Source organism: Centruroides vittatus, unplaced genomic scaffold (genome assembly GCF_030686945.1).
Source record: "Centruroides vittatus isolate TY-2023 unplaced genomic scaffold, ASM3068694v2 contig_564, whole genome shotgun sequence".
Classification (NCBI taxonomy): domain Eukaryota; kingdom Metazoa; phylum Arthropoda; class Arachnida; order Scorpiones; family Buthidae; genus Centruroides; species Centruroides vittatus.
Genome location: NW_027122335.1, coordinates 1,582,359 through 1,607,598, shown reverse-complemented (window position 1 = coordinate 1,607,598; position 25,240 = coordinate 1,582,359). Strand labels below are relative to the sequence as shown.

The 25,240-nt window shown below is 28.5% G+C and overlaps 1 protein-coding gene across 10 annotated transcripts in view; it reads right to left on the bottom strand.

The window, feature by feature from the left end:
- LRR (Leucine-rich repeat) overlaps window positions 1-25,240 on the bottom strand; it is a 159,868-nt gene that overhangs the window by 66,447 nt on the left and 68,181 nt on the right. For all 10 annotated transcript variants that reach the window (XR_010881313.1, XR_010881314.1, XM_067274815.1 and 7 more), the window contains 10 exons: window positions 24,743-24,894; window positions 22,985-23,084; window positions 21,635-21,793; window positions 18,543-18,680; window positions 17,238-17,331; window positions 14,277-14,375; window positions 6,924-7,058; window positions 6,735-6,851; window positions 3,831-3,893; window positions 1,070-1,182 (listed from right to left, as the gene is read on the bottom strand). Coding sequence is in view for 8 of the 10 variants with exons in the window: in XM_067274815.1 (XP_067130916.1) it covers window positions 1,070-1,182; window positions 3,831-3,893; window positions 6,735-6,851; window positions 6,924-7,058; window positions 14,277-14,375; window positions 17,238-17,331; window positions 18,543-18,680; window positions 21,635-21,793; window positions 22,985-23,084; window positions 24,743-24,894 (1,170 nt within the window). In the remaining 2 variants the exon portion in view is untranslated. The remainder of the gene's footprint in view (window positions 1-1,069; window positions 1,183-3,830; window positions 3,894-6,734; window positions 6,852-6,923; window positions 7,059-14,276; window positions 14,376-17,237; window positions 17,332-18,542; window positions 18,681-21,634; window positions 21,794-22,984; window positions 23,085-24,742; window positions 24,895-25,240) is intronic.

Here is a 25,240-nt window from a genome sequence, read left to right as displayed (position 1 = left end):
ATTGAATTTTGATTTTGTATTGGCTTGTAGAGACTAATAAGTTAGATCAACTGTTTCTTAAATTTTTTTTGTTTTTGAAAAAATTTTAAAAATCCAGGCTGAAATATATATATATATATTTTTTAAATTGAAGAATAAATACAAATAAAAATTCTTCATACATCCTTTACAACCACAGGAACAAAATTAACTTGATCAGAGTTGACCTTTCTTTTGAGACTCTTCTCTGCTTATGAATATGTAGATTGATTAAAAGTCCCTCTGACACCAGATTCTTGTAAAAATATTTCTTGTTACTTACTCATGTTAATTGTGTTCCCGTGGTTGTAAAGAATGTGTGACGACATCAAATTTTTATTTGTATTTTAGTCTTCAACTTTTTAATAAAAAAAATAATAATTTAAGAAACAACTTTGTTTGAGTAGTTAGAATTTTAATTGTTGAATTTATTGACAGAACAAGATTTTAATCCAAAACTAATTTGACATAAATATTAGTTTCTTTAATTTCTAGACTGTTACTAAATAAATTTTGTATTTGTAACGAATCTTACAAAACTAATTAAATTATTCTAACTTAACAATTATAATTTTTTTTCTTGAGTTTTGGTTAGTTAAGAATTAAGTGATAGATTTGGAATTTTATCTTGTAAACAAACACTTTAGTGTCCCTGAAAAAAAGGTAATTTTTCTTTAAGCCTTTCCCATATTTTTAGTAGTGTTACAAACATGTCATTCTAATTAACTAATGTATTTTCACATTTGTTTATATTTAATTTATTACTATTAATAGTTAACAAGTTGCACTATATGAAAGCACTAATTTGACTGCTCTTTCTCTTCCTTAATTCATTCTCTTGAAAATTATTACCCAAATGAAAAAATAATCTTTCTTTACAATCTCTACTATTATTTTTTTTATAATTCTTACATTTATGATGATAAATCTCACATTACATTTTACATTTTCTGAAACATTTTTTATAATAAATATAATATAATATAATGCAATAATATAGTTTTAGATCAAATAATTTGAGTTTTGATTAAATATAATACATATATCTTACCTGACTTTGTTTATGATATCAGTACCAGCCTGCTCTAAAAGTGTTAAAGCTATAAATTCTGATGGAATTGTTCCTCTTTCTTGGCATAATTTTTCAACATCACGTCTTACTTTCTAAGGGATGATATCAAATATTTATGTTAAAAAATTTGCTAACCAACAAACAAAATTTATTTTTGCAGTTAACCATTAAAAAATATTCACTTCAAATTCAATTGAAAGCTTCAAAAAACTGTTAAATAGTTAAACAAACATCAAGTTTTATTTTTAGCACAAAACATTTAAAAGTTAATTTCTGAATAGAAAATAAATTGTTAATTTAAATAGATTTAGTATTCAATAATAATAATGTTATACTTAAATATTGTTTTTAAAATATAAAACAAATTATAAAATTAATCAAAATTTTACTAAAATAGATAGAAATATTGAAATTAAACTGTTCAAGTTTGCTTTAAATTATCAGATAGAAAAGTAATAATAATAATAATTATAAATTTCTACAGCTTTTAATTCTACAACATTAGTTATCTCAGCTTTATCCTAGCTTTGATCTTTTTACATTTTTAGAAGCTGTGCCTCTGTAAAAATGTAAAATGGATAAAATGGATCAATTTTAAACATTTAAGTTATGGTATCGTTAACAAACTACTCTTTGAAGAAAATCTATCACCATCCAATGCCCAAGTACTTTTGATTCAGTCAAATTCATCTTCAGGGGCTTCACCCTAACTGCAACTTTTTTAATAAATGCCTTAGGAATTCAATGTTGTATGCATTTTCAAAATGTTTTGTTCTATTCTTTGTCTTCTTAAAAGCACTTTAAATCTGCTATACAGGCAAATTCTGTATAGTGTCCTCTCTGGTTGTTTTCTTTTAATTGAAATATTTCTTTTGTTTTCTTTCTTTTTCTTAACTACACATTGTTTTCTTGTTTCATTGTTGTTTTCTTAACTACACATTTCTAAGCTGTTGGTAATGTATTCTCATCTCTGATGTTAATCATTTCCAAATCCCAACTTTTCTCCTAAATCATCTTTTCTGCTATTCTGAAGTTCTCACTGTCCTTTGTTTTTTCCAATACACTCACATCCCTCAATATAATTTTCTTTCCTTTGCCTAACACTGTCTTTGCTAAGTTTATTGTCATTCTACCTTTCATACAATCATCTATTTGTTTAGCCTGGTGTTCAGGGTCTTCCTAGTTGCTCTAATGTAATATTGCTTTCTTTTGCATTTGTTCTTCTTACAGTATTATATACACTCACAACTTTGTCTTATTTGAACGTATTTGAAACTTTTTTAAAAAAGAATGCAACGGCATTCTAATTATAGAACAGTTTTCCCCATTCTACATTTCCTGATGAGGACTAATGAAGTAGTGGCCGAAAACGTTTGAATATTGAATTTTTGCTGGAAATTTTGCATTGAGGTGTAATTCTTATCTAACCTTGTCTTATTTTCCTTTTTCATTCGTAATGCAATCAAACAAATGAGATTTAATGGAGAAGTAAGGAGTGTATATAAAACTGATAGAAAAACTTGTCCTTGTTAGTTAAAAATCTTAACACATTAAGCACTACAATAGTGAGCCATAAAACATCACGCTGGGCCATGATCTTTTTTTGAACAAAATAACACAAATATGATGGCTATTTAATATAATTTTATCCATATTGTTAAAAAATATTTTTTTTCTCAATTTCTAGGCATGTTGCAAAATTGCAACACATGGCCTAAATAATTTTTTTCTGATCATGTTATGACATTTTGTATGCTTTTGAATTTAACAAAACTTCTACCACATTCAAGGTTGCAAAAATGAATTGATATAAAATCTAAGAGAAATACAATAATCACTGAAATAATACACCTACTATTGTTTCTTACTGTTTATGTCCCCTGAGAGAAAATGAAATATGTTTCTTGAATATTTGTTTGTGTTTTATATTTTTATTTTAGGTATTCTTGAAACCGTGTTTTCTTATATGTTGAGCATCAAACACAAGACCGTGTTATTTATTAAACACTTGGCTTCAACTAATAGAAGTGGAAAAGTGCCAAGTGTTTAATAAATAACACGGTCTTGTGTTTGATGCTCAATCATTATATTTTTATGTTATTGTACATATTCACATTCATTGTGCAAGAAAATCACTAGAAGAGGAAATTTTGCTTATTTTTTATATTTTATGAGAGAAAAAAAATTAAATTCTTATTAATATTCTATCAAAAAAAAATTTTACTGGGCCAAAGGTCATTTCTATTTCCTTAGGCCATGCTTTAACTATTTCAGTTATTTTTATATAACTAGCATGTTGCTTCGAAGTAACACAGCTCAGATTTCAACGTATAGTGTGTACTAAATTTCTGCAACACACGACATGGATAAATTGATGGATGTGTTGCATATTTACCCACATTAAGCGCTATGTGTTGCATATTTGCAACACATGGCACTTTAATGTGTTAATCTCTTTGAATGTGCAAGTTAAAAGTAGCAGCAACACATTATGACAAAATTAATGTTTAGGTCTGTGCTGATTATCATCAATTGAAATACTTTATTTTATATTTTAATAATACTCTTTTAAACCAAAAAAATGTAAAACAAAACTGTCATATTTTTCTGATTTGTTAAATCAAAATAATCTAATTTGAGTACCATGTAAATCAAGAGTTAGATTTAAATACTAATCAATGTATATTTTACTAATAAATAGCTTTTCTTATTTTATATACATAATTATAAATATTCTTACCTCATCAGAAATAATATTTGGACATTGATCTTCAATACACTTTAACATACATGAAGCTATATTCTATAAAAGAAAGTTTTATTCATTTAGAATACTTAAAATTAGTATAGAAAATCTAACAGTTAAATTCATGTGCATTTCATTCACATGTCATATTCCAATTTTAATTGCTTTACTGGAGTTTATTTTATATTTTGTTACAAAAATAATCTAAACACTAACAGTCATTGCAGAGACAGAGTTTATGTTAAATGATGCTTAACAGCTGAATGGTGTCTAGATGTTGGCTGGCTGAACTGCAGTTTAAAATGCATTGCAAAGATGATGATTGTCTATTTCTGAATATTGTCTAAATGAACCTCAACAAAACATTGGCTATTACTTTCTTCACTGTTACTCTTTTAGTTGTTGTTCAGCCAATTAGGTTATTCATTTTTGATGTCAGAAAAAACTCCGATAAGATCACCAGCTATCTTCTGAAAGCTTCTGGCAGCATAAAATCTTAAAGCCGTCGACAACTGTTGTTTGGGAGTTAGTGGCAATCCTTTTCCATTTCAATGTTTAATTTCATTGCCAATACAATTTAAAATATGAACAAATCCAGATTTACAAAATTTATACTGATTTCAGAATTTGTCTTCAGAATAAATTTTTAAGGAATTATTCCAATCTTGTTTACTCTCTCCCTTCGTAATTGTCAAGATAATAATAATAATAATGAAGAATTTTAAATATTATTTTATTATTTCTTTAGAAAGGTTCTGATAATTATTAAAATTGTCTTGTTTAACAGAATGTTCTGACCAGGGGATTAACAATAATGAGCCAGAAATGCATTAATGTTTTACAACTGATATGTTAACTGAATTGCAAATAAAAGCATCTGGTTTAATTGTAGTCTTAAGTCTTCATCTGTTTGAATATTGGAATTGGAACATTTAAAACAAATTTAAAGTATTTAATTATATTTTTGTCTGATCCAAGAAATTAATTAATAAATCATTTTGTTGATTCATCCTGATTACATTTATCGACGAAATAATATCCATTTTTATCTAAACTTTGTGACGAACAAAACAACGTGATGACTTCTGCCAAATTAAAATGCTATCTAAAGCTGCTGTTGAGTAAGTCTAGATAGTAGGTGAAATTACCAGTTTCTAAACACTCTCTAAACTGTAACAAGCAAGAAATGTCATCCCTGCAATGAAACCTTTCTGAACTGCAGTCTAGATGATCTCTAAACCATTGTTGGCATCTAAACGATGTCTCTACAATCAGCCCTAAAATTAGAATAGGTTCCATTTCAATTTTGCTAGTTAAAAATATAAAAAATAACTTTTCACAATTTATTTTATAACTAAAAGTATCTAGATTTTACATTTGTTAATGAAATGCCTTCCAAAAAATTTTTTCTTCAAATCCCAACAGTAAGATTTTTAATGAATATTTGATGTAAACATATTTGAACAAATATTTAAATAATTATTTAAGAAAATTTCTAACATTACCTAAAATGCCTAACTTTATATTATAGAGTTTTAAAACTATAATATAAAGTTTATAAAAATTAAAATAAAACTTTATAAATATTTATATAAACAAAAAAATGTGATTCTTAACATGCCTAAATGATTGAATAAAGATTTATTTTTTAAGTTATAAATTAAAATTTAATTTATACAAAATACTACAGATTTATTTTGTTCCTTATGATCTAACACAATACAACATAATTTAGCATGTTGATAAAAAATTCCAATCTGATGTTAAGCTATGCACGTATTTATGATAATTATGTATATGATTATTGTGTGATTTAGCACATTTCTTAAAACAAAACATATACAAATATCTGATATTGTGCAAATAATGATAACCAATTATGGAGAAATTATAGAAGTGTCCAAAAATTATTCTTTAATTTACCTCAAATTCAACAACTACTTTATTGCATTGATATTTTTATTAAAGTGTAAATTCTAAATATATGTATTTTTAAAAATTATTTTAAGCTATTTGATGTATTAAAAAATGATCATGTTAGGTTGTAAAGGTAAAATTTAGACATTATGAAAAAAACTTTACTGACAATTAACTCAACAATTACAATTTAGTCTTGTAGGTAGATAATCACCATCAATATCAATCACATCTTGCTACCTTTGATGCAAACTTTCAATCATGTGAATATAGAATGACTAGGGTTTTTCTTTGAAGAACGTCTAAAGTGTCAGGTCTTGTCACTGAACTGATATTAGCAATATGATTATGCAGTGCGAGAAATAGATGATAATCAGTTAGTACCAAGTCAGAGCTGTAAGGTGGACGAGGCAAAACCTCCAAGCCCAGCTGGCTAGCTTCTCTAAGGTCATCTTTCATTATTTAAAAAGTGCTAGAAAAGGCTATCTAGTTCTATAATAAAGCATAATACCATTCAGAAATCATTATTTATATTTCTGAACAATGTACACAATAAAAAAATATTCAAATTAAACAAAAAGTTTATTTTTGTTTAATTTTTAATACAGTAAAAAAATAAAATTTTTAATATATTAATAGATTATTAAATATAGAAATCAATGTTTTAATTGTTCTACAGCCTATTTTAAAATATATCTGCATTAAATCTTTTCATTTTAAAACTGTATTTTCTAGTTCCCAACAAACACTAAACCTCAAAAAATAAACATATTAAGATATTCAGATGCGTTTCAAATTCATAGTTCATATTTCAATGACCATAGTAAAAGACATATCTGATGAAAAATATTTTGTTTAAATTAATAATTTAATACAAATCTTATAATAATATATTTAGTCTAAGTTATTCATGTTTTATATATTTATAATTAAATATAAAAATTGACAACAAATTTTTGTAATGAAAAATAAATATCATACCATTAAATAAGTATCCAGTGTTCGGGTAAGTTCTTGTACAAATTCTTGTAATTTAATTTCGATAGGATTACCAGCTTCTTCTTGTTGTAAAACAACTTCATGAAGACGTGTAAAAAGCTAAACATTTATTTATTTAAATAAATAAATATAATTTTAAAATTATATGTTACAATTTCAATTAATTGTTACTTGTTTAGCATTATTGGCATCATTCAGATAGCCTTCTGCAATAGCAATTCTTTCTTGATACATATTTCCTGCAGCAGCAGATTTTTTAGCATTGTTAATTGTATCTTGTAAATGAACCATTAAACGATCAACCATCTAGGTACAATATAAATTGACAATAGTTTAAAAGTTAGAAATTTCTAATTTATTAAATAAACAATTATCAATAACAAAGTTAATATATATCTCAGATGAAATAGATGGGAAACTTTGATTAATTTAAAAAAAAAATTTATATAAATTTTTAAAAATTATATATATACAGTATAACCTCTGAATAGCAGACACTGTCAGGACTAAGAAGTTTGTCTGCTTTTTAGAGGTAAATACAATAGATGTTCTATTTGAAGGGTCTGGGGATTGTAAAAATGTCTGTTAAATAGAGGTGTCCACTATTCAGAAGTGTCTGTTAATGAAGGTTTCACTGTATAAGTTTTGCATCTATTTCATCTGAGATTACATATTTATCAATAACAAATTTAACATATATATATATGTTACTTATATACAAAATTATTCTCACTACAGATAGTTTTATCAATATTGAGATACACAGATTTTTTTTGACAATATAGAGGAATATTATATTCTAAAAGATCAAATAATTGATATTTTTACTTTTATCATCATATCATAGCATATATAAAAGGCATATTCTTATGGAAGAAGCAAAATTGGCATTATATTCTGCAAAATACATTATCTAAAAAGACTCAATATTCTGAAAATACTTTTATAATATCAGAAGAATTATTTTTTATTTTGGCTTTTTATTTTTAACAATGTTTACTATAGGAATGTCATTGAATAGTTACTGTATCAGTATAAGTTTGTTTAGGCACTGTACTGATATAGCAGTGCAGTGCATAAACAAGCTGGCACATATAAGAGCATGCTCCTACAAATGAAGCAGGAAATGTGTTTCAAAACTACAAAAACAAGCAATTAAAGCATACAAGATATGCTCTTATATGCACAGAAATACCATATTTAAAGCAACTTCAAATCACATTAGTAATGAAAGTTTAAAAGTAGAAAAACAAATACTTGGAAAACATTTAAATTTAAAACTGCATAAACTTTTTTCTCAAATGTAAACATCATTAACCAATTGCAGGATTACACTGTGCTATAATAATGCTACTAATTACTAATTAAATGTCAAGTAATTTAGCAAGAGTTGGCACATAATGCCTGCCTCTAGGCCAAATTAGTTGAAATTTTTACTTTTTTTCATTAATATTTAAAAAAATCTCTTTTATAGTAGATTTACCCATCAAGAAATACTATGTAATTCCAAATTTCAGACAATTGTAATGATTGTTTATAATATGATTTTCTTAATTTAGTTTAAATTTTATATCAGTGAAGAGCAACCTTTTCTGGATGCGGGCTGCAAGTGAATCTTGTAGAGAATCAGCAGGCCACATGCATTTTTTTCTTTTGGAGTTGCAGACTTTTAAGCCAGCTGAATATCAACCATAGTAGGTATTGTACTTTTTACTTTTAGCAGGCAGAGGATGAAACCAGGGCTACTCAAAGGTATTGCCTGGGGTGAAAATGAAGAAAAAAGATGATTTAGAGGAAAAGGCTGAAGGTGAAATTATAAAGGAGGATAGGAAAGGGGATGAAACGGAAGTCCCAAGGGCGCCTGTATCACTTTTACTTGAAACAATTTTAAAATACACATACGATAATTTGATAGGCAACTAGTGCAACAGAAGTGCCCTAATACGGGCATATGAAAATAACATATTTACAAAACCCCATTGCAGCTTGCAATGGAGGAGACCAACAATACCCTTGCAGACAGTGCAAATAACAGAGTACAACCAATAGAAGACAATTGATCTGTAAGAGAGCACCCTTAACATAGGGCACATGAACAGATAACAATACAAAATATTGCAACTTGCAAATAGAGGAACCGACAAAGCCCACTAGTGGACATAACAGGGAATATACACAAATAGACACACAGCTCGCGTAACAGAAGCGTCCTAATCAATGGGCATGTGAACATAGTACTTGTGGGTCATTCTTGCTTGAAAAATTTATGCTAATAACAGGCATATTATGATGGTCTCAGAACTTAAACAAGAAATCATTGTGTGCTGGTTTCAAATGTATCCCAAAATCTTTCACAATTTAATTAAATTAATGCCTAATTGCATTTCTGAAGTCTAAGCACAATGGTAGTTCTATTTCATATTAAAACAATTTTCATCAATTTATGTTATAAACTATTGCTCAAAGTTTACACTTATTTTGCAATGTCCCAAAAATATAGATAAGTATTTTGTGTTTAACTCTATGTAACTATCAAATATTGTATAAACAATTATATAACATTGTACTGTGCTATAAATAAAAATTAGTAACCACTTGCATTGTTAAGAAACACTTAATATTTAAAAAAAACAAAAACATATAGATTATCTGTTTTTGGGACACACTGTAATTAGAGGTGGACAGCATATGTTTTAAATGAAATAAATTAAAAATATGATTAAAAATTGTAGCCCTGCATTGTGATGATGTCACAATAAATAATTGCTCATTTCTTCTTATTATTATTATTAGTATATTTAACAAACTAAATTAAATTAAAAATAACATATAGTTGGTAATAATTAAATTAATCTAATAAATTAATTTTGTCTAATGTAATATTTTTATTTTTAGTTTAAAAAAGTAGAATTTCTTTTTACTCAATGATAATCCAAATGCTAACAAAATAAATTTTTCTGCTGAATAATGATAAACTATATAGTTGATTTTTTTTGTTGTTTCATTAATTTAGGTGTTGTTTTTGTTATTAACATATTGTGTTAGCCTGCCTTGATGCTGTCTAATATTATTTATTTGTTTCTATTCTTTGCCAGGCAGGCTTCTGAAGGGTTTGTGATTTGTGTGCGTCTATCTGTAAATGTGGTTTTAGTTCATAATAGGTCACTAATGTGACTACACCAGCATAAATTAGTGTGTGAATGACTGAGAGTGTAGAAATAGACTGAGTAAAATCTGGTAATATGTAACTGTTCACATAGTGTAGGTTTTCCCTACTAGTTTATAATTGTTGATTTTGGGAATGTGTGGTTGTTGTGCAGGGTCAGTGCCTATAAATTTAGTGAGTGCTCCTTGGAAAAGAAGAGAGAGTATGAATTAAACCTGAATCTATTTAAGGGAGTGAAGATGTGTTGATATTGTTAGCATCAGTGGAAATAGTAGTGATAAAAACAGTATTGTCAATGCATATTATTATTATTATGTTGGGTTAAGTGAGATATACTTGGTTAATACCGGTGGCTGCGTACTATGCCGAACCAAAGTCAAGGCATAGTAACCAAAATAGAAATTAAAGAAGTGTATCAGTGTGTGTGTCTGTATTCAGGAATTTTCTCACAATGTGACATGTATTCAATATAGTGGCCTTCTGTAGTGTGATGTATGTGTTTCTATTCAATTCTAATGTGCCCAGGCTTTTGTGTAGTGTGTGTGATATCACATCTGTAGAGGAGAGAACAACAGGTACAATAAGCACCCTATCCATCCTCCACAGATGTCTTATTTTCTGGGCATGTTCTGTGTACTTGCTAATTTTTTCAGTGCATGCGTTTTGTATATTGTGAGTGTTTGAAATGGATATGTCTATAATGTATGTGATTTTATTGTGTTTGTCAATGAGTGTGATGTCTGGTCTGTTGTGGTAAATTGTTTTATCTGTGATTATGGCTCTGTCGTAGTACATTTTGTGCGTGTTGTTTTCCAATACTGTCTGTGGAATGTATTTGTAGTATGGTTCGTGGATGTCTACTAATTTGTGTTTCTTTGCAAGCTCTTGGTGTATTATATTTGCTACTTGGTTATGTCTGTGTAAATAATCTGTCTGTGCCAAGAGCTTGCAACCAGAGGTGATGTGTTGTATAGTTTCTGGCATGATGTGACATTTTCTGTCATTTGTGAGTGTTGCATCTTTGAGTATGTGTTTTCTGTAGTTTTTAGTATTTATGACCTGATCCTGTATGGCGATCACGAATCCTTCTGTCTCCCCAAAGAGGCATCCCCGAGCTAACCAGCTGTTTGACGCAGTTTTGTCAACAAAATCCTGAGCCAGATCGTAAGGATGCCTGCCATGGAGTGCCTTTCGAGCCCACGATTGCTTAACGGTGTCTATGCCTTTTATATGTTGTGTTGTGTCCATATGATGTGAGTGTAAGTTTAATGGTGTGTTATTTGAATCTGCTAGAGTTACTGCTTTATGTAATTGTGATGTTTCTTGTTTTTTGTAGAAAAACTCTCGCAGTGACTGTATTTGTTTGTAGTGAAGGGTAACTATGTCAATCAGGCCACGTCCGCCATCTTTATGTGGAAGGGTTAATCTTTCTGTGGCGGATTTAGGATGATGTTGTTTATGCTTAGTAAGTGTTGTTCTTGTTTTCCTTTGGAGTTGCTCAAGATCTGTGTGAGTCCAATGTATAACTCCAAAAGAATATGTGAGTACTGGGATGACATATGTGTTTATTGCTTTAACTGTGTGTTTTGCATTTAACTGTGTTCTGAGAATAGCATTTAACCTACTTTGGTATTCTTTAATTAATCTTTGCTTTATTTGTGTATGTTCTGTTAGTTTGGCCTGTTGGAATCCTAAATACTTGTAGAACTCGCCCTCTTTCATGGATTCAATAATGTCTCCATTTCCAAGTGCAAAATCTTCTTTCTTCAGGATTCCTTTTTCTATGTGAACTGTTTTGCATTTATCTAGGCCAAATTCCATTTGTATGTCCATGGTGTATGAATGTGTGATTTGTAGGAATTGATGAAGTTGTTTTTGTGTGGATGCATAAAGTTTTATGTCATCCATGTACATGAGATGTGACAGTGTAAACTGTGTTGTTTTTTCGTGTCTGATATTGTAACCATATTGCGTGTTGTTTAACATGTTGGATAATGGGTTCAGGGCTAAGCAGAACCAGAGAAGACTCAAGGAATCTCCTTGAAAAATTCCTCGCCTAATAAAAATTTGGTTTGTTTGTATGGAAGTGTTACTAACCCTGAGATGCAGTGTTGTTCTCCAGTGCTGCATAGTGTTTTGAAAGAATGCAATGAGTGATGGATGTATTTTGTACATGTGTAGAATATGTAGCAGCCAACTGTGTGGAACACTGTCGAATGCTTTTCTGTAGTCTATATATGCCATGTGTATGTTTCTGTGTTGTTTGTGTGCTTGCCGTAGAATGACTGAATCTATGAGTAACTGTTCTTTGCATCCCCTGTGGTTTCTACGACAACCTTTTTGTTGTTCCGTAAGAATGTCGTGTTCTTCAACATGTTTGTATATTTTGTTTGCAATACAGGATGTCAATAATTTGTAGAGTGTTGGAAGACATGTAATTGGTCTGTATTGTGTGGGGTCTGTGGTATTGTTGTTTTTAGGTTTCATGTAGGTGATGCCCTGAGTAAGAAAATTTGGCATGTCTTGTGGATTGATGATGATGTGTGTTAGATGTTTAGCTAGTTCCTGGTGCAGTGATGTAAACTTTTTGTACCAGAAATTGTGAATGTTGTCTACACCAGGTGTCTTCCAGTTGTGTGTTCTGTTAACAGTGTATTGGAAATCATGTATGTTTATTTCAACACAGGGCATAGTTGGTATGTTGTGCAAGTTTCTGTTCTCCTCCTTGATCCAGCCTGCATCAGCATTATGCGTGACAGCACTGGACCAAAGAGAAGACCAATATGTTGTGAGTTCTTCTTCTGTTGGTGTGCCACTGTGCTGTGTATCAGTGTTTGCTTTGTTATTAATTTGTCTGTAAAAGAGTTTTTCATTGTTTGTAAATAATTTATTTTGTTGTTTTCGTAGTGTACATGTTTTGTATCGTTTGAGTCTACGTGCTTTGGCAGCAAGTTTTTGTTTTAGTGTATCAATGTATTCTGTAATGCGTGTGTTGTGATGTTCATGTTTTGTGTGTGTTTTTATTTTCTTGAAAATGTTTTTGAGCTGTTTCCTTAATTTGGGTGTTATGTTGTTTTTAGTGTATTGTGTCAGCCTGCCTAATTGCTGTCTAATGTCATTTATTTGTGTTTCTATTCTTCTCTGCCAGGCAGGCTTGTGATAGTATTGTGTTTTCTGTGTATTTGTCTGTGATTGTACTTTCAGTCCATGGTGTGTCACTACTGTGGCTGCCCCAGCATAAACTAATGTATGAATGTCTGCGAGTGTAGAAATTGAATGAATGTAGTGTGGTAGTAAGTGAGTGTTTACATAATTTAGTGTTTTTCCTACTTCCTTTGACGTGTTGATTTTTGGTATTCGTGGTCGTTGTGTGGGATCTGTACCTGTATATTTAGTAAGTGTTTCCTGAAATATAAGTGAGAGCGTATTAACTAAATCCACGTCTATGTTATCAGTGATGGATGAGGAAGTGTCTGTAGTATCATTAGTGGTAATTGTTGTATGTGTGTTATTATCAATGCTTGTTGCTGGATTATCCTGACAGGTTACATGATCTTCATTAATGTTAGATGTTTCTGTCTGTTGATGTATTTGATCAGCAACCTGTTGTTTGATAAGTTCAAGTGTTGTTTGTGAGATAAGGTTGTTGTGTATAATTGTTCTTTTTTGATCAACAACCCTTTGTTCGGTGACAGTGAGATGAGGATACTGTTGTGTGAATCTATGGTATAGTTGTTGTCTGTATGCTGTCATGTTTGTTTCGAGTTTTGTGATCGTGTAGTAAGTACGGATGATAAACTCATTCATTTCTAACGTCCATTTCATCCGTTGGCATGGTTTTCCAGCCTTTGTGGTCTGTGGATGCATTGCCACAGAAACACCAAGGCTGGGTTGGTTCCTCACATCTGTTGAGGGCATTGCAGTAGCCATGCTTGGGCCGGTGCTGCTTTTGCCACCGGTAGCCAAGGGAGACTGTGGCCTATTTTTCGAACGTGAGCCTCTGCCTAACTCACGAACGCGGACCTTGTTAACCCGGGCGACGTCCGAGCCGGTATCACATTTAGATCTGGTTACTACCATGATATGTATCTCCACAGAATGTGGGTGTGTGGTCACTCTTAGCTTCATTTCTCCCCATAGACCTTACTGGCATGGGTGTCCCTACCAGGAGCTTGTGCTCCAGCCTGCATTGCCCTATGGATCAGTAAAATTACTGGGCTCTCCCACCACGACCAGGTGGTGACCATGGGAGAGTTATTATTATTATTATTATTATTAATTATTATATGCTACTTAATAATACAAATTAAAATGATGTCTAAGAAATACTTCCAATAATGTAATATAATTATATTTACCTGTTGCGTTGAGGTTAATAAAAATCCTTGTTGTAAACGAAAGGCCTGACTATTAATATATTTTTTTGGTGACACATTTCTGTGTAGATATTCATCAATCTGTAATAAAAATATATAAATATTAATTTAAAGTTTATTATTATGTATAAGGTTTGAAATAAGATGAAATGAGACAAAGTGGCTTGGTATTCCAGTTCTTTCCAAAATACATTGAATGCATTCTGTTACTTTTTATCATCAATAATACCATTCCATAAGTTATTTCTTGCTCTTTTTTTTTTTTATACTCTAAAAGTAGGCTTTTAGAGTATGTTGACTCCATGTAATATCAAGAGAAATGCAAATGCAATAAAGCTATAATCTTTTTAACATCTGTGTTTCTCCTGTTATTTTTGCATGATACTTTTGCCAATTTCAAAATTATTTTCTTAAAGTAATTTTCTATATACAATGGAACCTTGCTTAACAAGCATAATTTGTTCCAGAATCTTACTTTTAGTACAAAACACTCGTTAAGCGAAACAGTTCTTCCCACAGAAATTAATGTAAAATAAGATAATGCATTCCATCTTAAGATGTCATCTCATACTAAATTTAAAATAAGATTTAAATTTAAAATAAGATGCCATCTCATACTAAATTTAATAATTACAAATAATTAATTTTTAATTTAGACATTTCTAAAATTTAATTTGGAATTGGTCATTAAATTTGATACAAGATGGCGTGTTTATTATATAACGGGCTATGATTGTCGATGTTTATACGTAATATGTGTGAACACAAGTTTGGAAAAATGTGTGATCATGACAACACTAAGATGCTAGCAGAATGAGTGCTAAACACAGACTAATGGAGCATGCACACAATCTAAGATTTTCCCTCTCCTTGTCACTCGTTAGGCAAAACATCGCTCATTAAGCTAGTCAAATTTTTACAATTTATTTTTTGCACGTTATGTGAAACACTCATTATGCGAGGTTCCAACTTATGTTCATTAAGAAACTGAACAAGATAAACAAAATAATATTCATTTTGTAACCATAGTTGGCATTTCAAACAAATCAATCTTGTCCAGTCTCCAAAGATAATTAAAAAATGCTAACAATAATAAAAGCATCTGGAAAATATTTTTACAGTTAACCTGAGTGGCCTATGCAAATATGCCCTGTAATATAGTGTAGTGACCATTGGTGGTTTTAGTAGTAGCTTTTAATTACTGTTATATTATTATATCAGTTTCTTTAAAATAAACTGAAATGATGATTATGACTTATGAATGATGGCAACTTATGTATTCGAAAAAAATCATTTTATGTTACACTTTTTCTATTATTATTAATTAGTTTGTTATTCCAAGGATTTCTTTATTCTATAGCCTGCTGGATTGACAGATGTTACCCAATAAAGTTTCTTTTAATATATATTTTTTAGCTCTAACTAATCAGCTGATTTGTTTTTAATATTCTGTTGTATATTCATTGGCTTACAAATAAAGTGGGCATGGTTATTTAGATAGCCAGTAATGAAAACTTTGTTCAGACAGTCAAAGTTATTAATTTAATAAATCTGTTTATTTTTCATTCAAAATGATTTCTCTGGCAACAATATGAAATATTCTGTACGTTTTTCACTTACTTTAGTAATAATTTGCTTCAATGTTGTTTTATTTACATCTAGTACTGTATGCCACAGCAACTGTAACCTGTTATCAACTGTGATTTTCATTTTCATGAACACAGGTTTAATTATGTAATTCCAATAAATGATTTGGCTGGAAGGCATTCTAAGAGTCAAAATTATATAAAATACTTATTTTTCTAATATAAAAAAGTTAATTTGCAAATTTTTTCTACATTTGCTGTTACATTTTTTAAATTGATTTTTATGCAAATTTTATAATTCAAAATTTCTAATTAAAAGCTTAATTTATAATATACAACAGAATATATAAATGATCAAATATTCTGTAACCTTTTCATACACAATTCAACAAAATTTTAAATAGATATTGTAAACAATCAGTCACACTATTCATAAAATTATCATTCATATCTGAATAACCATGAGAGATACATCATTACAGCCATAAATAAAAATGATCAGAACAAATGAAACTTTCATAATTAACAAACAAAATCTTACATATAAAAAAAAATTACAAAAATTATAATAATAAAATTACAATTTAAAAATCTATTATTAAAACTATAAAAAACAAATTGTTTTATTTATAAAAATTTATAAAATACTGTACTTGAAATGAAAATTTCATGAATAATTATAAAATAAAATAATAAAGAGTAACTTTGTTGTTGATTCACTTCATAAAAATAAAAGCACTGCAAATATTTAATTAAACTGATGCATATCTATGCGTAGATGAGAAAGTATGGCACCCAAAATTAGATTGAGGTCACTTATCACGTTAAGAGTTAAAGGTATGTAATGCTCATGAACTTGTTCCTTGTTGCTGTTGTTGAATTACTATGAGGGCATAAATTTTGTTATACTCCAAACAGTAATTAGTTCTTAACTGATATGTCATTTTTATTTCATTTCTAAAACTTCTCAAAAAATAACAGAACAATGATGTATCATGCACTGAGATAAAATGGCTGCCAAGTTAGTTAAACAAAAGAACACAGATATTATAAATGTCTGTACACCAGCAAAAAATAACTATAATCATTTCTAGACAACCATTGATATCGGCCAACATGGAAAATGAATTATCAGGTTATTTATATAACTACTTTTACTTGTATTCAATTTGCTATTACTGTAATTTCCTGCATAAATTTTATAATCCACAGTGACATATACTCCATAAAAAAATTGTTAGAATGGAAATAAAATCTTAGTATAACCTTCACTATTTGTATACCCTGCATCTCTGAAGTGGTTGTTGAAAACACAACACAACTGGAATACCAAAAATAGAATCAAATTTATTAATACCTTGCGGAAAGCAGCTTCAGTTTTGTCAGGTGCAACTTTCATAGCAGAAGTGACATCATGAATTGGCCATGGCATATATTTCAAACTATAATTTCTGTTAATTATATAATGACAAATTACATTACTATAGTTATAAGTTATAATTAATGATATTTAAAACTTATTAATTACATATTTAAATTTAAATTATATAATATTGATTAATTTCATACACCATAAGAAAGTTTCATGATGTAATAATTTGATTTCCAATATTTTAACATGAAAATTATTAAAAAATCTTCAATTTGTATAACAACAAAGTTAAAAATTTTGTCATTATTACATCTAAATGATGCAATTATTTCAAAAATTTTGTGTTTGATTCTAAGAAAGAACTGAGGCTGAAACAGCATCGAAAATATTTATTCAGTTTTTAATTTTTAAGACTTCCTAAATTGAGTAATAGTTTTACTTTATAAGTATCTTGCTAATTAACTGCTAATATTCAAGTAGTTACCTTAATGTAATAGATAATATTAGGAGGAATAAGGCAAATAACAAATTTAAATAAATATAATTTTCTCCTCAAAAGCACAAAATAATTTAATCATATTATTATGTTATTAAAGATCATTGCAAAGACAGAAATTTATAAAAAAGATTTTTATCTATAATTTTAAAACCAATTATAAATAAAACTACAAAATTGAAGTCTCTGATTGTACTTATGAACAAATACAAAAAGAATTATTATTCTACTTTTAGCATATGATGACAAGTAAGATTTAAATTTCTTTGTATTTACCATTACACTCATATCAGATTTTCTCTCACACACTCACAGTAACAAAAATAAAGTATAACTAAGTGTTCTATTTATGTTAAGTAAGAAATAGATTTCAATCTTTCTGTCATGCTACATGGGAAGTATCAAAAAAGATTTGAATTTCTCATATTGTATTTTATTAATATTAATATTTAAAATGCAATATATTTAATTCAAATTTATTACAACTAATAATTTAATGTCCAAGAACCAAATCCATTTCTTCAATTTCTTGCATTCAGTTGTTTGTAAAATCATATTTACATTCTTATAAGTCATATTTTAGAATAATAATGTGGTAAGATTATTACAATTTTACTTAAAAAGAACTTATTTTAACTGAAAAAAGTATGGTAAAATATTTTCATTTGGTGTATGAAGAGTAATATGAAATATAAAAATCTTTTAATATTAATAGAATAAAAATAAATAATATTGCAATTTTATAAATCTAAAACATGTATTTATAATAATAAAATATATTAATGAAAATATACTTCTCTAAAGCATATGCAATATCTTGAAAACCTTGAGCCGGAGTTGCATTTCGATCCCAAATAACAGATTTTAATTTAGAATTCACTTGAAGTGCTTTTGCCAAAGTCTTTGCTCCTGCTGCTCCCATAAAATTTCCACTAAAAATATGAATTTTTACATGAATATATAAATTTTATTGATATACCTGATTCAACAGTATAAAGTGGTTTGTTGTTACATATATAAATGCGAAGTTCAATAAACTTCAAAACCTTTATCTAGATATTACATAATACAAACAGTACTGCTTATTTAAGACAAAGAAAAATTTATTATCAAAGAAATATTTTCAGCTTTTGCAGCCATAATCAGTTTTGATTATGATTCATACAAGATAATTCATATAAAATATCCAGGTCATTAAAACATAATTCATGAACAAATGATCATAAGCAGATCCAACTTACTACGTAAGCATTGCTTTTTCATGACATTAATCTGCATGCACAAATTTCCACCAGATTTATGCATGTATTGCACATATTCTAGAGATGATAGTAGAGATGGAGAGAAGGGATAGCTGTTTTCTGTGTAAGATATTGCATCATCTAATGAATGTAAAAACATGTAAATATACTGAGCAGCATGTGTTCTTAATAAAAAATAATTGAAAAATGGGGCCACCTAGAGTTACAAGTCATGAAGACATTCAATAGTCAAGATATTCCAGAAAAGATGTGATTACAGTTATAATGCTTCAGTACTACTTTTATCAATTTTTCTCACAAAATTTGATAGTAATATGCTGCTTTAAATTTCAATTACTTATTTTTATGCCAAAGAGCACATGCAATCTTTATTACCTTCCCAATACTAACAACTGGCTCCATCAGTTTGCAATTTAGATAAAATCCAATAATGACACTGGAACAGATATCTTCTCAAAATCAAAACCATTCACACTTTTCCAGCAAATGTTTTATTCATTAAACAAACAAACAGACATTTTTAGTTTAATTTTTAAACCTCAGATTTATGAATTAAACTGGAAACATTTGTATGTTCACTTAATGAATAACCCATTTGCTGGAAAAGTGTGAATGGTTTTAATTTTGGAAAAATTGCAATTTATGCACATGCTTGAATTAATGTTTAAACATTAATTAATACGCACATGATTTTGATATAATTACATCATGTTGCCATTCTGGGAATTAAACATCTATTCTTATATTTGGCAACCACAGGAATTTAAACTCTGTAAGGAACTGAGTCCGAACGTTATTTTTATTTTATTATTATTTCTGTTTTATTATCTTTTGTTTGGGGCTTATGTTTATTTAGGACGAAGGTTCCCCACCACTCTCTTGTTAGTAATGAAAAATGAAGATAAAACAACTCACGGAGAAATAAGCGCCATAGGAAAAAATCTTGCGCACTTGCGCTGCCCGGCGGAAGTAACAGTCCGCAGAAAAAAAAATGGAGGGGGAGTCCCCACAATCACTAGTAGAGAAATACTTGATAAACCGTCTTAAACATCCCAGAAAATTATGATAAATATTTTGTAAACGGTTTATAAGCTTTGTCGGAAACTTAAAGCTGCCAGAACAGAAAGTTAATGTTAGCAACTAAGTATGTAAATAAGAGGAGTAACCCAGCTCAAGTGTGACGTCACCTCACAGTATAAAACCCGTACGTTAACCGAAGAAGGAGAGGGTGATTTCCAAACCGAGGTGAATTCCAAATCGAGGCGACTGTGAGAGCGAGGTTAATTCGAAAGCGAAGTATTTTCTGATAGAAGTCCAGATTGATAATTGGACGATCCAAGGTGTTAAAGAGGAGTTCGATTGACGATTTGACGATATCGAAAGGATTGAGGAAATAGTTTTCTTCGTATAGTGAGGTGACGGATAGACGTTTAATTAGTAAGAGATATTGTTCATAGTTTCTAAGTATTTGATTGTCGAATTTCAAGGGGAATTACTATTAAGTTAAGCTAAGTAGCTAAGTTTATTGTCGGGTTGACTTGTTGATTTTCGTTAATAGATTTTGTTTGGAATTATTGACATTTGTACGTAGTACGTTCTAGTTATTAATTAAATATATTTGAACTTTTGATTTGACTTGGTATTTATCGTTATTATTACTAAACTTTCGGTGCACGCTTAAAAGCCCAGGCCTGGCAAACTAATCTCAAATCTGCATAAAGTACCCGTTAGGTTAACGGAAGTTTCACCGACCGTAATTATAGTCGGTTTCCTAAGATACTAAAATTAAGTACTTTACAACTCAATCTAGAGTAAATCACTAAATGCTAGTGATTTAGCTATGCTCTATACCAGGGGTGGCCAACAAGTCGATCGCGATCGACCAGTCGATCGCCAAGCCAATTTTGGTCGATCGCTAGCGATGTCTTGACTTAATGTATTATATTTGTAACCGAACGCAACTGTATGCATGCAGTTATGACTCGACTCATAAGCAATGAGTGCACTTCGTACTGAAACAGTGTATAAACATAGTATGTATTTCACACTTCCCCCTCCCCACTTAGACTATGCCTATGACAACAAGTCGATTGCGACACATTTTTACGATAAAAAGTAGATCTTATGTGCACAAAAGTTGGCCACTCCTGCTCTATACTATAAAGAACATTGTATTAGTTACTGAAATTCTATATTTTTGAAACACTGTTCTATACAATACTTTTCTTTATATATTAATTAAAGCTGCTGATGGATGCAGAAAAAACCAATATGTTTCTTTGATAATAAATTTTTCTTTGGCTGTCTTAAATAAGCAATACTGTTTTGTATTGGTATATGATATTATCAAGTATTGCTTATTTTAATGAATATCAAAAATTATAAATATCGAAAACAAGAAAAGAAATAATCATATAACTTTGAATTAAAATGTATTATATCAAAATTCAGATATAGAAGAATATTAAATCTGACCGTTGTTATTTAAAAATATTTCCGAGTAAAATAAATTTAGTTGCAACATTTGTTTTTTTTAATGGTTGTATTTGAACAGTTCTCTCTCTGATTATAATAAGGAAGATAATCAAACTAATATTCTTATATATTTAATGATAAAATTTTACCTGACGTCTATTGATGTTAAAGATTGATTGCTTCCAAGAGCATTTATTATAAGGCATGTATCTGATCGTAATTTAGAATCAGCTAAAGATAGAGTTTCTAAAACAGTATCTTCTTCTTGTATTAACTGAACAATTGCATCTATTATTCGTCCCATATGCCTTTAAAAGAAAAAATGTTATTATATTTAAATTTACTCATATAAAATTTATATAACTAAATCTACACAACAATATATTTTTAATTGTTTTTTAGTAAAAATCAATTTCAGCTTTAACTTTACAATCAAAAATGAAATTATTAAATTTAATATTTTTGAAATTATTTTTCCTATATTCAGAATCATCATGATAAAACAATTAAAAAAGTTTTTGTACAGTAATCAAAAATATAATAAAAATATTAAATGCTTTTAAACATTTAATTAATATTTTAAAACACAAGTTGTTTGTAAGTTTCAAATATCTTCAACATTTTGAATTAATTTGAATATGAGTTTGAATTAGATATTTTCGAATGTTTCAAGAAAATTTTTCAAATATTCCAAAATGTATATTCTTGATCATGAACTAAAAGAAACTATAAGCATTATGAATAACTAAGAATATGAATACTAAGTTTATGAATAAGAAACTCCAAGAAAAAGTATAAGTTGACTATGTTTATAGTTAAAGTCATTCAGCTTGGAGTTCAAAATTATTATTTTATCTATAAGAATATGTAACAAAATTTCTGTTCATTATTGAAAATGAACTATACAGTAACAGGCAGCTCATTTTTCAATAATTAGTTGTTTAAATTTTGCCATAATTATTTATGTTGACACTAAACAATTAAATATTAATAAAATGATGATTATAAAAAATAATTTGGCTATATACATTTCTTTAAAAACTAAAAATAAAAAAGATAAAGTGACAAACCTATATCAATAGTACACTCAAAAATTTAACAAAAATTTTAATCCACACTTCCATTTAATGGATAAAAATAAGATAAAAACAATGAGAAACTTATATTATGTTCAGAAGGGCAAATTGCATCACCTCTTTAAATAAAATCATCACTTTGTTAGCTATGTCTTATTTGTTAATGATACTTTATATTTTAATGGAAATCTTCAAAAATATTTAATCATAAATGTTTCTAATACTTAAAACTATTTAAGTAATAAAAATTTTTTAAAAATGAATATCTTGCTTAAAATAATTTTGTTCCATAATCAAATCTATATTAAAATAATTTTATTATTTGAAAAAACTAAAGATATCAATTAAGGAAAAAATTTCTTAAATTTTTGATATCTTTCTTGATATAACAAAATTCAATTAAAACAAAAAAATAATACTCACTTTGCTTTAATGTTAATAAAATTTTTCCCAATATAAAGATGTTTTATAGATTTATTTTTTCCAACTGCACTAATAATACCAGCAAGATCAACATCAAAATCTATAATAATAATTAATCATTTTAAAAACATTAACTATTAAATGATATTTTTCAATTATTTTTAACAATATTGAATTAGATCATTTAGACTCTATCAAAGCTCATTATCATAATATAAATTTTGTTACATACACACACACACATATATATATATATATATATATATATAGTGTGTGTGAGTGTGGTGGTGTGTGTGTGTGTGTGTGAGTAACAAAATTTATATTATCTAAATATTATCCTATATATATATATATATATATATATATATATATATATATATAGGATAATATTTAGATACATTATTTATTATTATTTATTTATTTATTTGAAAGATATTTAAACAACCAAAAATCTAAGATCCAACACAAAACTAAAAAATCCAGCAATGAGAGTTGTGTAACTTTCTTGGCTGTTATGAGTTTTTATTAAAAAAAAAACTTTTATATTATTGAGCAAAATAAATAAATTGTGGATGGCATTATCTATTATATGAGATTTTGTTATAAAAAAAACTTTTTATATTTTTAACTACTGTAAAATGGCAAAAAGCTTAATTTTGAGGGTAGGGATGAGTTTTATAAAAAGTAAAATGTTAATAATGAGTAAAATTGTCATTAAGTCTGATCCTACTGGAGATACAGGACCCCCTTTATCTCTCCAACCCCCTCGACCTTTACCCATCAAAATTTAATAGCATCAATATACAAACCATCATGCTAAATTTTGTTACTTAATCTTTACCCCTTGCTGAGATATTAAACAAAATAGATGCCAACACACATATACACACATCCACGGAACTCTTTTGCCTTTCTTTTGTTGATTTTTTTGGATTCAGGAGGTCTCAAAACAGAGATTTACAAAAAACTCAAGGGTGAAATTTGATTCCAATACTTTCCCTTGTCATGTATACATAACAGCCAGAAAAGTAAAATTAATCTTGAAACAAACTTTCTCAGTAGTTTTAAACTACCATTATCAGATTATATATCACATTCAAATGTAGAATGCTACATGAAATGAAATTATTTTAATTTTAAAGAACCTGTCTCCTGACACAGTGTTGGACACAGGTGACCGTGACATAATCACTTGTATGGTATATTTGTGTATAGACTCTCTAAGCCTGTGCTAAGGAGTTATCTTTATAATTAATCACTAAATTATTCCTGAATGCTTTATAAATTTCAAGTTTTTCTAAGTGCCTGATTTAAGATAGATCTGTCAAAAAATGTACTAGACTTGCTTGTTCTGTACAATATCTCTACATCTAATGCAAAGGTGGCTAAAATGCTGTCATAGTTTGTTTCTCCCAGGTTGGAAAAATTTGAAACCAGCATTATTGTGAGTTGGTGTAAATCAAACTGGCATAAAATAAGAGCAGCCTGTATATTTTTAAGACAGAATATCTTTCAAATAAAAAGTACTTGAGCATTTTAAAAAATGTACTCAACTTACAACTATAAAAACTCTTTTAAAAACAATTTTAGTTTGTTAAACATATATAAATAGACAAACGAGTTTAAATTAATGATAACAACTAAAAAAATAGGACCAATTATAAATTTGTCCTAAATTATAAATTTGTCCTGTTTTTTATACTTTATATTAATTATAATTGCATTATGAAAAATTACAACATTAAAAAAAATACTTACTATTTTCACTAATATCTAAACTACATAAACAACGGATTCCTGGAAGACATGATTCTAACACTAGAGCACCTTGGGATTTCAAATCATTATTACTGAGATCTAGAGAAATGTCAGTGGCTATTTCATTGCAAGCAAGACCTAATAACATTGCCCTAAAACAAATAAAAGAAAATGAGTAAATAATGATATAATTTAATTTTAAGATGCAAACAAAATTTTTTTTCTTTGTTTGCTTTGTCTAGATCATGTTACTTTTGTATCATTTTATATTATTTTATATTCTTAACATAAAATAAAGTGAATTTTCAAACTCAGACTTGTGCTATTAACAGAAATTTCTGTATTGGAGACCAAATATATTGTGGATAGGAAGGGGCAATCTCACTATTTTTTGTCATAGCACTTCATTAGATTAAATTGTCTCTCTCATAGTTTTGTGTTCTGCATTCAGAAGTAGTTTTAAACTTACACTTCTTCATTGCTGATGAAACACGGTCC